This window comes from Lipotes vexillifer, unplaced genomic scaffold, assembly GCF_000442215.2.
Source record: "Lipotes vexillifer unplaced genomic scaffold, Lipotes_vexillifer_v1.1 scaffold228, whole genome shotgun sequence".
NCBI lineage: Eukaryota > Metazoa > Chordata > Mammalia > Artiodactyla > Lipotidae > Lipotes > Lipotes vexillifer.
In genome coordinates this window covers 248,786-261,924 of record NW_006795410.1, presented here as the reverse complement: position 1 = coordinate 261,924, position 13,139 = coordinate 248,786, and the positions used below count along the sequence as shown (strand labels likewise).

General features: G+C 38.2%; 1 protein-coding gene across 1 annotated transcript; it reads left to right on the top strand.

Annotated features, from left to right (window-relative positions):
- The first annotated feature begins 4,029 nt into the window (after positions 1-4,029).
- Positions 4,030-7,007, top strand: LOC103084000 (pleckstrin homology domain-containing family A member 3-like). The gene is given in 4 exon segments (XM_082931423.1): positions 4,030-4,293; positions 4,295-4,569; position 4,689; positions 6,645-7,007. Coding segments are annotated over 4 exon segments (903 nt in total).
- The last annotated feature ends 6,132 nt before the right edge of the window (positions 7,008-13,139 follow it).

The window sequence follows — 13,139 nt, the reverse complement described above, 5'->3', positions numbered from 1 at the left end:
GTATAACAAAAACCCATAATTTATATTTTATTTCAGTGAATCTTTGTCTTATCTCTGGAAACATATTCCTTAAGGTGAAATATTTGTTTGATTTCAATACTATCCTCTTTTGAGACATATATTATTTTAAATGAATTTGGAGCTATAGAGATAAGGTTGCATTCTGAAAAAGAAGATAGGAACCAACCTGATTAGGTCAGAATCTTGGCTCTACTAAATTCTAAGCATTTGACAATAGAAAATAATTTAAATTTAAATAGTTTAAATTCTCAAAGAATTGCTTCCTGAGCTGTAAAATGGGGATAATATTTCTTTTCCACAGTTATAGTTTTATAGAGGACTATCATTGAATGGGACCAGAAAAGTAGGTAGAAAGCAGACCAGGCAAGGTCTTGCAGGGGGTGTTAAGGAATTTTGTCTTTGCCCTACAGGCAATGGGAAGCTATATGAAGATTTTTAGTAGGAAAAAGAAATGATCAAATGTTAGTTTTTAAAAGATCAAGCTGACAGCAATGTGGGGAATATATTGTAGGAAAATAAGAGCAGGTGGAAGAAGCCGTATCAGAGTTTATTACAGGTGAAAAAATAACAATAGCCTAGTTTAAGGTGTGGGTAGTAGAAATGGAGAGAGATGTGTGGAATGAGACCTATCTTGGAGATAGCATTAACTGGTGAAGCTAGTTTGGGAGAATAGGGGATGGCAGGAGTCAAAGATGACAAGCAGGTTTTGCCTTGAACATATGGGTAGAAGGGGGTGCCATTGACTAGGCAGCACTGAATGAAGAGTAAACACTATTGGAGAAAGAGGAAGATCACGAGTTAGTTTTAAATATCTGTTGAGTTTAAGGTGTCCGTGGAGCACCTAAATATAGATGCGAAGTAGACAGTTGAATAAATGACCTGGATCTTAAAGGAAAGGCATGAGTTAATGGTATAGATTTGGTATCCATTAGAATATAGGTGCTCATTGCAATCAAAGGAGTGGAATAGATGCCATAGTCCTAGATGGAGACTGAAGAGTAGAGGACAAGAAGACCTAGGACAGATCCCTGAGAAAATTCTTACAGCTCAGTATGGGAAGATGAGCCTTCAAGCAAGACTAAGATTAAATAGCCAGAAAAAAGGAAAATTAAAATTCTCTAAGGTTTAGAATCCAAAGGAACAGAATATTTTAGAGGAGAAAGCAAATGACTGTTTTGGAGATAACTAAGCGATCTAATAAGCTAAGGAACAAAAAAGTTTCTCCTGGATTTGGTAAAGTAGATGACATTGATAATAATGATGAAAGCAGTTTTGGTGGAATGTAAGGGGAAAATCAGAGGGATGAGTAATTGTCTTGCAGGGTTAAGATCAATGATTGTGAATTTATAAGGAAAAATTTTTTTAGTACCTTGGGTACAGGCACAGAAAAATCAAAAGGTCATTAATTTGGAGAATGTGGTTTGTTGAAGATGTGAAATGAAAAGAGAAAGGGGGCAGTGATTTTAGGGAAGAGAGTAGTTGCAATAATGACCATGGACTCTAACCGGGACAGGAGATGAGTAAAGAGCTGACAGATGGGGGAAAGCAGAGGATTTAATAAATCAATGATTCCACTGAGGTTGAAGTTCAGCTGTACTGAGGGTAAATGATCCAATAAGATGGAATTTATAGAAGACTGTGGTCAGAATCTGAGATATTTTAATTATTGTTCTGAAAGGTAGAATAGCTTATGTGCTAACAAAAGAAGGTTTGCACTTTGGGAACTAGCTGTTTCTTTGTTATCAAAAGCGGGCCTGAGGCCTTGATAGCAAGTACTCGATTATGCCTCCAAAGGCAGGATAGTATTATGATTGGTTGAGAGCTAATGTCCCAGAGGAGACTCTAAGTAGAGAGCAATAGGGCCCTAAACTATACATAGAACATTTGAATAACTGTGTCTGGAGCTTAAAAGAGAGATCTGAGTTAACAGTACAGTTCTGATGTTTGTACAGGTAGTCAAAAGATCAAAAGGAATCATTTCAGGGTAATAAAACCTATATTTTTTAGATTTCAATATATGTTGCATTTTAGAACACAGAATGTAATATTTTTTCTATTATAAACAAAATACATATTCAATATATTAGAAATCACTGATAAGCCAAAAGAGGAAAATGAAAATAACCTATAATCCCACCATAAAATACTGACTTGACAACAGGTCTCTCTTAGAGGTATATGCATACCTATTTAATTTTAATAGAGACAGGCTTGTATTGCACATATTATTGTGTAATATTTTTTCACTAAGGTATATATCATTAATACTTTTCAGGTCACTACATATCTATCTACCTCATAATTTTTAATACTCCACAAAGCAATACCTATTTGTCCAGCCCCAGATACAATACAATATTCAAAGGACGTATTCTAGTTTTTATTTCCAAGTTGAAAAAGAGAAGCTTTCAAAGCACTAAATAGATGTGTGATTTGTCTCTTCTCTCAAAGCCATAGTGTTGAAAGGATTGGATTAGTGGATCTGTAAAATTTCTTATAGCTCTATAATTTCTGTTCTGTTCTATTTTATTCTTTCTATTTTAAAACACTAACTGGTAACATCCTAGTAAATTCAGTATATGGTCAATGTGTTCATCTGATTATACTTAGAAGAAAACTGGGACAGAGAACGTTAAGTGGCTAACACTGATTTCTTGGGAGAATAAGAGCCAGGGTTAGGAACAGAACCCCAAATGCCTGGATCCAGTATGCTGTGTTCTCAGCTACTCAGCAGAACCAGGAAGGTAACCCCACCCTGCCACTCCGAAATACTGACTTACCCAATTTGAACCTCCAAGGTTTTTGAGGTTTCAGCATCACTAACCTTTATGGCCAAAAGCCTGCTTTCCAATCCCAGTGTGGCTTCCTTCTGGACATCCCCCTTTTCTAGGCCAGGATTCCAGCTCAGCATTGGCAATAAACCTCTGTACTCTGGATCCTGGAGTCGTATCTTGCCTTGTTGTCAGATCCCATTTTAATTTTTAGTGACTATTCTGTTGGGCCACTCCACTGAAGTTGATTCCAATATTATATTCATTTTGACTTTTCTTTTGCAGACAGTTTTTGTCACAGTGTAATTTGTTTGGGGGCAGATTGGAGTCTGTGATTATAGACTAGCATTACATTAGTCAGTGCAAGCCTTGGCATTTACAGCTGCTTCTCTTTTGTGGTACCTTTTTAAAGTTAAGTTTCATTGAACTTTTAAAGGGAAAATGCTCTGTGGAATTCATGAGCAAAATCTGAACTCAAATTAGGGAAGACTGTCAATTTTCCTGATCAACATTTAAACCAATATTAAGATTGAAAGGATATCAGGAGTCTTCAATGAATGAATCTAATTGGGAAGATGTTTTATACACGGTTGCACTTGACGCTAAACAATCCTATTTCATGAAGTACATCAAGGTAGCTATTCCATAATCTTCCTGGGTTATGGAGGAAATATAAGTTCATTTGAAAAATCATCATATCTTTACGACATGTTCTGTTATTTGTACACAGGTAATATATGCTCATAAATAAGCTGGCAATTTTGTACAGAGTTGCCAAAAAAATTGTTAAAGCCTTGCTTAAAATTTGGGTGAACAAAAATACCGTCTAAGCAATTGCTCTTAGAATGTTTGATGATGGATATTCAAGAAGCCTTTAAAGTATGGTAAACATTTCCCCTTTTAAAAATATGGAGACAGAGGGGACGCGGAAGGGAGCCCCCGGGCGGTGGAAGCGCGAGCGGGAGGCCGGCCGCGGTCCCGACCTTGCCGCCGTCGCCGCCGGGGCTCACCCGGGGATGTTTCAAGGCTCGCAAGGCACCACGCGGCGGCCGCCGTCCCGGCCTCTGAGGACCGCCACGCCCCGGCAGCGCGCGCGGGCTGAGGGCTGCTCGGTGCCGGCTGGGGGCGCCGGGGGAGGGGCCCGGGCGGGCCGGTAGGGGCTGCCCAGGCCCCGCGTTTCCCCCTTCACCGCGGCCGGCGCCGGGCCAGGAGGATGCGCGGCGCCGGGCTCTGAAGCATGGAGGGAGTTCTGTACAAGCGGACCAACTATCTCACAGGTTGGCAGCCTCGTTGGTTTGTTTTAGATAATGGAATCCTGTCCTATTATGATTCACAAGATGATGTTTGCAAAGGGAACAAAGGAAGTATAAAGATGGCAGTTTGTGAAATTAAAGTCCATTCAGCAGACAGCACAAGAATGGAATTAATCATTCCAGGAAAGCAGCATTTCTACATGAAGGCATCGAATGCAGCTGAAAGACAAAGGTGGCTGGTTGTTCTGGGGGAGCTCCAAAGCCTGTTTGTCTGATACTAGGACTAAAAAAGAAGAAGAAATAAATGAAACCAGTGAATCTCTGAAAACCAAAATGTCTGAGCTTCACCTCTACTGTGACTTCCTAATGAAGCAAGTTCATAAGGTCCAAGAATTTGTTCACCATGATGAGAATCATTCATCTCCCAGCATAGAGAACATGAATGAAGCCTCTTCTCTACTTAGGGCGACATGTAATACATTCATCACAACGCTTGAGGAATGTGTGAAGATAGCGAATGCCAAGTTTTTTTTTTTTTTAAATTTTTTATTTTATTTTATTTTATTTTTATTTTTATTTTTTTAACATCTTTATTGGGGTATAATTGCTTTACAATGGTGTGTTAGTTTCTGCGTTATAACAGAGTGAATCAGTTATACATATATATATGTTCCCATATCTCTTCCCTCTTTGTCTCCCTCCCTCCCACCCTCCCTATCCCACCCCTCCACTTAGGTTGTTTCCATCTCCGGGCTATTGTAAATAGAGCTGCAATGAACATTTTGGTACATGACTCTTTCTGAATTCTGGTTTCCTCAGGGTATATACCTAGTAGTGGGATTGCTGGGTCATATGGTAGTTCTATTTGTAGTTTTTTAAGGAACCTCCATACTGTTCTCCATAGTGGCTGAACCAATTCACATTCCCACCAGCAGTGCAAGAGTGTTCCCTTTTCTCCACACCCTCTCCAGCATTTATTGTTTCTAGATTTTTTGATGATGGCCATTCTGACTGGTGTGAGATGATATCTCATTGTAGTTTTGATTTGCATTTCTCTAATGATTAATGATGTTGAGCATTCTTTCATGTGTTTGTTGGCAGTCTGTATATCTTCTTTGGAGAAATGTCTATTTAGGTCTTCTGCCCATTTTTGGATTGGGTTGTTTATTTTTTTGTTATTGAGCTGCATGAGCTGCCTGTAAATTTTAGAGATTAATCCTTTGTCAGTTGATTCATTTGCAAATATTTTCTCCCATTCTGAGGGCTGTCTTTTGGTCTTGTTTATGGTTTCCTTTGCTGTGCAAAAGCTTTGAAGTTTCATTAGGTCCCATTTGTTTATTTTTGTTTTTATCTCCATTACTCTAGGAGATGGGTCAAGAAGGATCTTGCTGTGATTTATGTCATAGAGTGTTCTGCCTATGTTTTCCTCTAAGAGTTTGATAGTTTCTGGCCTTACATTTAGGTCTTTAATCCATTTTGAGCTTATTTTTGTGTATGGTGTTAGGGAGTGATCTAATCTCATACTTTTACATGTACCTGTCCAGTTTTCCCAGCACCACTTATTGAAGGGGCTGTCCTTTCTCCACTGTATATTCCTGCCACCTTTATCAAAGATAAGGTGACCATATGTGCATGGGTTTATCTCTGGGCTTTCTATCCTATTCCATTGATCTATCTTTCTGTTTTTGTGCCAGTACCATACTGTCTTGATTACTGTAGCTTTGTAGTATAGTCTGAAGTCAGGCAGCCTGATTCCTCCAGCTCCATTTTTTGTTCTCAAGATTGCTTTGGCTATTCGGGGTCTTTTGTGTTTCCATACAAATTGTGAAATTTTTTGTTCTAGTTCTGTGAAAAATGCCAGTGGTAGTTTGATAGGGATTGCATTGAATCTATAGATTGCTTTGGGAAGTAGAGTCATTTTCACAATGTTGATTCTTCCAATCCAAGAACATGGTATATCTCTCCATCTGTTTGTATCATCTTTAATTTCTTTCATCAGTGTCTTATAATTTTCTGCATACAGGTCTTTTGTCTCCTTAGGTAGGTTTATTCCTAGATATTTTATTCTTTTTGTTGCAATGGTAAATGGGAGTGTTTTCTTGATTTCACTTTCAGATTTTTCATCATTAGTATATAGGAATGCCAGAGATTTCTGTGCATTAATTTTGTATCCTGCTACTTTACCAAATTCATTGATTAGCTCTAGTAGTTTTCTGGTAGCATCTTTAGGATTCTCTATGTATAGTATCATGTCATCTGCAAACAGTGACAGCTTTACTTCTTCTTTTCCGATTTGGATTCCTTTTATTTCCTTTTCTTCTCTGATTGCTGTGGCTAAAACTTCCAAAACTATGTTGAATAAGAGCGGTGAGAGTGGGCAACCTTGTCTTGTTCCTGACCTTAGTGGAAATGCTTTCAGTTTTTTGCCATTGAGGATGATGTTGGCTGTGGGCTTGTCATATATGGCCTTTATTATATTGAGGAAAGTTCCCTCTACACCTACTTTCTGCAGGGTTTTTATCAGAAATGGGTGTTGAATTTTGTCAAAAGCTTTCTCTGCATCTATTGAGATGATCATATGGTTTTCTCGAATGCCAAGTTTAAACCCGGGATGTTTCAGCTGTGCCATCTGGATCCCTTAGTTTCTCCTGTGTCAACTTCTCCTTTTCAAATGATGAAGTGTCCTGTCACCCACCCTGGTTCTTGCAGTTCAGAGAGGAGCAGCCACTCTATAAAAGAAACAGTGTCTACACTTCACGGACTCTCCCAGCGGCGCCGAAGAGCCTACACAGATACAGACTCTTGTAATGATGTTCCTCTTGAAGACCCAGATAGACCTGTTCACTGTTCAAGAAATACACTTAATGGAGATTTGGCATCAGCAACCATTCCTGAAGAAAGCAGACTTATGGCCAAAAAAATATCTGAGTTGGAAGATCCTCTTCCATCCTTCTCTTCCTGAGGAAACAGAAGTGTCCACCTTCCTCTAAGTATTGCTCTGCAAAAGCTGCTGTAATTAAACTATGTTATAGGGAGCAATTTTTCCCTTAGGATTACTCTGCACTTTATAGAATATTGTAAAACAAACAAACAAAAAACAACCCACATACCTTTGAAATGTATTTTATCTTTATATAGTTTATTTGCAAGAGTATTTTCCTAATAACTTCACAGTATGAATGTGCATCTTTTTGTTTTTTGAACAAATGATGGCGTAACATTTTGACATCTGTAAGGACAAATGTAGATATTTTTCTAAAAAACTGTGAGGGACTGACATCTTAGTCAGTGTGTATTGTAGCTTATAAACATGAAATCTTATAAAGCTAAGGTTTCAGTTTGACAGAAGTGTGATATACGTAACTTGTGCCATGGACCAAATGGTCACTTTACCCCAGCTGAAACTGAGTTGCGGTCGCAGCTTGATGGTGTTTGTATTATATTCCTTTAAGCAAAAAGGAAACATTTAATATTCGAAATATTTTTACTCCAAATACCATGACATTGAGGATTTTTTAAAATCCAGACTGTGCTGTCCTTTGTATATGAAGTTGACACTACTGACTTGTCAATACCAAATATTGGGTTAAAGTATTTAATTTTTACTTATTTATTTTTCTGTTGCATCAGAAAAAATGATTTCATCCTAACTTTTATGACCTACCAAATTTAAGATGTGTATACCTTGTTATTTACATTGTTCTAGAAAAGAGGTTAATATTGTAGTGACCTTGCTCACTTCCACCAGAGAAATAAATGACTTGCAATGGAAGAGGATTTTAGTGCTTTTTTCCGAAAATAGACATAAGTTGCTGTTGTAAGGTATTAATGTTTGCAGCTCTTTAGAATATCTAGACATTTTGAATTTATGAATATTTATAAAAAAGGAATCTTTCAAGGTGACTGCCCTATGTAACTTGAGAATGGCATTATTTAATTAAAGAACAAATAGCATTTTTTGGTAGTGCCTGTCCATACCTATTGTCAGTGTCTGCCTTGTAAACAGTTTTTTCAGTTCACTTTGAAGTGATGGTTTTGTCCAAGGTTTTGGATGAGGAGCACTTTAAAACAAACTGGTTTGGTGTTTTTAAGTTAATCATATGTTTAATAAATATGTGGTTTTGCATTAAAAAAAATGAAGACAGAAATGTAATCAACCACTATTTTTTTTTCCAGGGAAATTTCTTACTAAATTATTTTCTTAAAAGATAAAAAGGTTGGGGGCTTCCCCGGTGGCGCAGTGGTTGAGGGTCCACCTGCTGATGTGGGGGACACGGGTTCGTGCCCCGGTCCGGGAGGATCCCATGTGCCGCGGAGCAACTGGGCCCATGAGCCATGGCCGCTGAGAGTGCGCGTCCGGAGCCTGTGCTCCGCAACGGGAGAGGCCACAACAGTGAGAGGCCCGCATACCGCAAAAAAAAAAAAAAAAAAAAAAAAGGATAGAGAGAGATTAACTTAGATCAAATAAGCCAAAATAAACTTTAAAAGAAAAAATTTTTATCTTCAGCTATAAAGGGAATTTTTCATATTGTGTGTGTGTGTGTGTTTCAATACACAGAACAAGGAAGATGTAAAATACTCAAGTAGTACTTCTATAAAGCCAATCAGAACTGATTAAACAGATAGGCATTACTTTGAGAAGAGCTAAAAGTTATGTTACAGATGGATATTTAATGACATGAAAAAATGTTCATGGCATAAAATCTAATAAAAATATTATAAAACAATATGTACAATACACACCTGTTTTAATTAAAATAAAGATGTGTGTGACTCTAAACCAAAGACCTGAGAGATGTATATCAAACAGCTTTACTAGCAATAAAGCTAAAATTTGTATCTCTATCACTTTGTATCTATGCTCATATGTAATATTCTTTTCAAGTAAAGTTGTTGACTGATTTTGATACCAGGGTTATGCTGTCTCATAAAAATAGATGTGGAATGCACACTATTGCTCTAGTTTCTAAAGGAGCTTGTATATTCTTGGATTATTTTTTTTTTTCCGTTAAATATTTGGTAGAATTTACCAGTGAATCCATCTGGGCCTGGAGTTCTCTATGTGAGGAATTTTATTATTATAAATTTAATTTATTTAACACACAGGGCTGTTCAGATTTTCTGATTCTTCTTATATTAGTTTTGGTAATTTGTGAAGCGAAATAAAGCACATCTTGAGCGGGAGAGGAAGAGGGAACGAGAAGGAAATGTAAAAGACAGGTACTCCTGTGATCCTGGGGAAGTGAGGTGTAAGGAGAGGCTAGAAGTGTGAGTTTGTTATCAAGTTAGTTATCTGCAGGTGGCACATATTCCTTGTGTACTGAGAAAAGGCATGAAAAGTGCCTAACCTGGAATGAGTTAAAGGGCTCCCAATGACTTACGAGTTTAATAGCTTCTGCATCTCTCATTTCCAAGACTGAATTCAACAATTACAGGTCTTAAAAATAAAAATGGAATTTAATCTATAAAGAGAAGATCGTATAACTTGCAACAAAGCATAATGACTCTACAAACCATCTATCTCAGTAAAACTATCAAAAAAGTTAATTTGCATGTCCACTTTCACTAAATTTTGTGTTTTAACATTTTATATGCTCTTCATAAGTGTGACGTTTTACTTTTAAATACTGGCCAAGTAAACCAAACCAAACCAAGTACATCTATTTTTTTTTTTTTATGATCTTTATTGGAGTATAATTGCTTCACAATACTGTGTTAGTTTCTGTTGCACAACAAAGCGAATCAGCCGTATGCATACACGTGTCCCAATATCCCCTCCCTTTTGAGGCTCCCTCCCATCCTCCCTATCCCACCCCTCTAGGTCATCGCAAAGCACCGAGCTGATCTCCGTGTGCTATGCTGCTGCTTCCCACCAGCCAACTATTTTACATTCGGTAGTGTATATATGTCCATGCCGCTCTCTCACTTCACCCCAGCTTCTCCCTCCCACCCCATGTCCTCAAGTCCATTCTCTATGTCTACCTCTTTATTCCTGCCCTGCAACTAGGTTCATTAGTACTATGTTTTTTATTGGTTTTTTTTTGTTTTTTTTGTTTTTAGATTCCATATATATGTGTTAGCATACGGTGTTTGTTTTTCTCTTTCTGATTTACTTCACCCTGTATGACAGACTCTAAGTCCATCCACCTCACTACAAATAACTCAGTTTTGTTTCCTTTTATGGCTGAGTAATATTGCATTGTATGTATGTGTCACATCTTCTTAACCCATTCACCTGTTGATGGACATTTAGGTTGGTTCCATGTCCTGCCTTCTGTAAATAGTGCTGAAATGAACATTGTGCTACATGTATCTTTTTGAATTATGGTTTTCTCAGGGTATATGCCCAGTAGTGGGATTGCTGGGTCATATGGTAGTTCTACTTTTAGTTTTATAAGGGCGTTCCATTCTGTTTTCCATAGTGGTTGTAACAATTTATATTCCCAACAACAGTGCAGAAGTGTTCCCTTTTCTCCACACCCTCTCCAGCATTTATTGTTTCTAGATTTTTTGATAATGGCCATTCTGACCGGTGTGAGGTGATACCCCGTTGTAGTTTTGATTTGCATTTCTCTAATAATAGACCAATGGTACAGGATAGAATGCCCAGAGATAAACTCATGCACATATGGGCACCTAATTTACGACCAAGGAGGCAAGAACATACAATGGAGAAAAGACAGTCTCTTCAATAAGTGGTGCTGGGAAAACTGGACAGCTACATGTAAAAGAATGAAATTTGAACACTACCTAACCCCACTTAACACCATACACAAAAATAAACTCCAAATGGATTAAAGGCTTAAATGTAAGACCAGACACTATAAAACTCTTAGAGGAAAACAGGAAAAACACTCTTTGACATAAACCACAGAAAGATCTTTTCTGACCCACCTCCTAGAGTAATGGAAATAAAAACAAAACTAAACAAATGGGACTTAATTAAACTTAAAAGCTTTTGCACAGCAAAGGACATAAACAAGATGGAAAGACAGCTCTCAGAATGGGAGAAAATATTTGCAAATGAAACAACAGACAAAGGATTAATCTCCAAAATATACAAACAGCCCATGGAGCTCAATATCAAAAAAACAAACAATCTAGCTGAAAAATGAGTGGAAGACCTAAATAGACATTTCACCAAGGAAGACATACAGATGGCCAAGAGGCACATGAAAAGATGCTCAACAGTACATCTATTTTTTTTTTTCTTTGCGGTACGCGGGCCTCTCACTCTTGCGAGAGGCTCCTCTCCCATTGCGGAGCACAGGCTCTGGACGCGCAGTCTCAGCGGCCATGGCTCACCGGCCCAGCCGATCCGTGGCATGTGGGATCCTCCCAGACCAGGGCACGAACCCATGTCCCCTGCATCGGCAGGTGGACTCTCAACCACTGCGCCACCAGGGAAGCCCAGTACGTCTATTTTTAAGAGAATTTGTCATATCTTAGAGTTCACCTGAATCCTACTACGAATTATGGCAGAGGTGGGATGGGGAAGAGTGGCAATTTAGAAATTTGAGTGATGAGCTCAAATAGAACATATTAGATTATATGTTAGTCCTGAAATTTGGATATAAACTTATGCAAAGGAAAAGTTACACATAAACATTTGTCATTTAAAAAAAATTTCAAGTGCTCTGCAATGCTATAATTGTTATAGACATTTTTACAATCACAAAAGAAAATATTATAATAATCAAACAAATGGAAAATGCAAGTCTGGATCAATACGCAAAACTAATGGAAGCCATAAAGTTTTAGAGGAAGCATTTATGACTGTCACAGCTTATTTGAACAGTATGTGTCTTGGCGCCCAGAGAACAATCCTCCTAGTCTCCTCCGGCATCAAGGTTCCTAGCTCAAAAATCAGAATTCTTACTTGAATGACAGTTTGACAATTTTGTATTTATCAGAAGGAATGAAATCTAAAGCGACTATGAAAGAATAGTTTGCATGTTCTCATTGAACAAACATTTGTAAATTGACCTCTGCTTATGTAAATTACCAAGTTGAGGGGTGGTAATAGGTTGGACAACTTTTATGCCAATTTAAAAATTCCCACCACCTTTTGGCTCTGGCTATCGCTGTGACAACCAGCAGTCTTCAGATATATCTTAACAGTTCCTCATTTCTTACTTTTTCCCCTAGGGCTTCTCTTATGTCTCAATACAGGATGCTGTGGGAGCTGACGCAGCCTTTCTGGAACAGCTAGAGAGACAGGAGTCAGGGGATAAAAATCCCTCTCTCAAATGTCCTTAGACTGACAGTTCTGAGACATATTCTTAGGCTTTAAAAACTCTGCAGGGAAATTTAGTTCTGGTTGTTCATAGCAGAACCAAGTCAATAATGCACCTTTGGATTAGTCTTCCTTTCTTTCCCAGTTTACTCTTGCAGTTCCACAACTCTCGTTCCCTAGGATCACTTCACACATGTAAGACTGTCTCAAGCTCTGCTTTTTGGGAAAACCAAAACTAAACATTATTTTAACATGTGGAAGTTTCCCTTCCTACCACAACAAACTCATTGCTATATATATTTTTAGTTTGGCTCAAGCACAAGAAATACTGTTAGTATTATATCATGCAAAACAATTTTATGCAAAATAATCACTAACTGTGTCACAAAACTTGTTTTTAAAGCAAGTGGCAGAGTTGGAATTCAAAGTCAGATTTGCTTACATCATCATTTATGTCTCAATAAGAGTAAGAGGATGTGCTCAAATAAGGCAATCAAGGAGAGTTGGATAAAGACATGTTCACCAAGGTATAGGTAGGGTTAAGGAAATCCAAAGAGGGATGGTAAACTGACCTGGGGTCAGGAACAGCAGAGAGCCATTATTACTCCTGAACTGAAGAGGAGAGGGGAGGGAGTAATCAGCAGAATGTGGAGATAGTAGCTCTATAGAGAGGGCTACCTTTCAAGATCTGCCACTTTGAGGACAAGAAAGCAGCCAAGCCACTGCAACCTAGCAAGGAGGGATCTAGGGGAGCAAGTACCACACCACCCACCACACACTGGAGAGACAAATCCACTGGGAAAGTAAGTAAAATCCTGTCCTAGCCATAATCCAGAGCTCCAATGGGATAAGAGATTG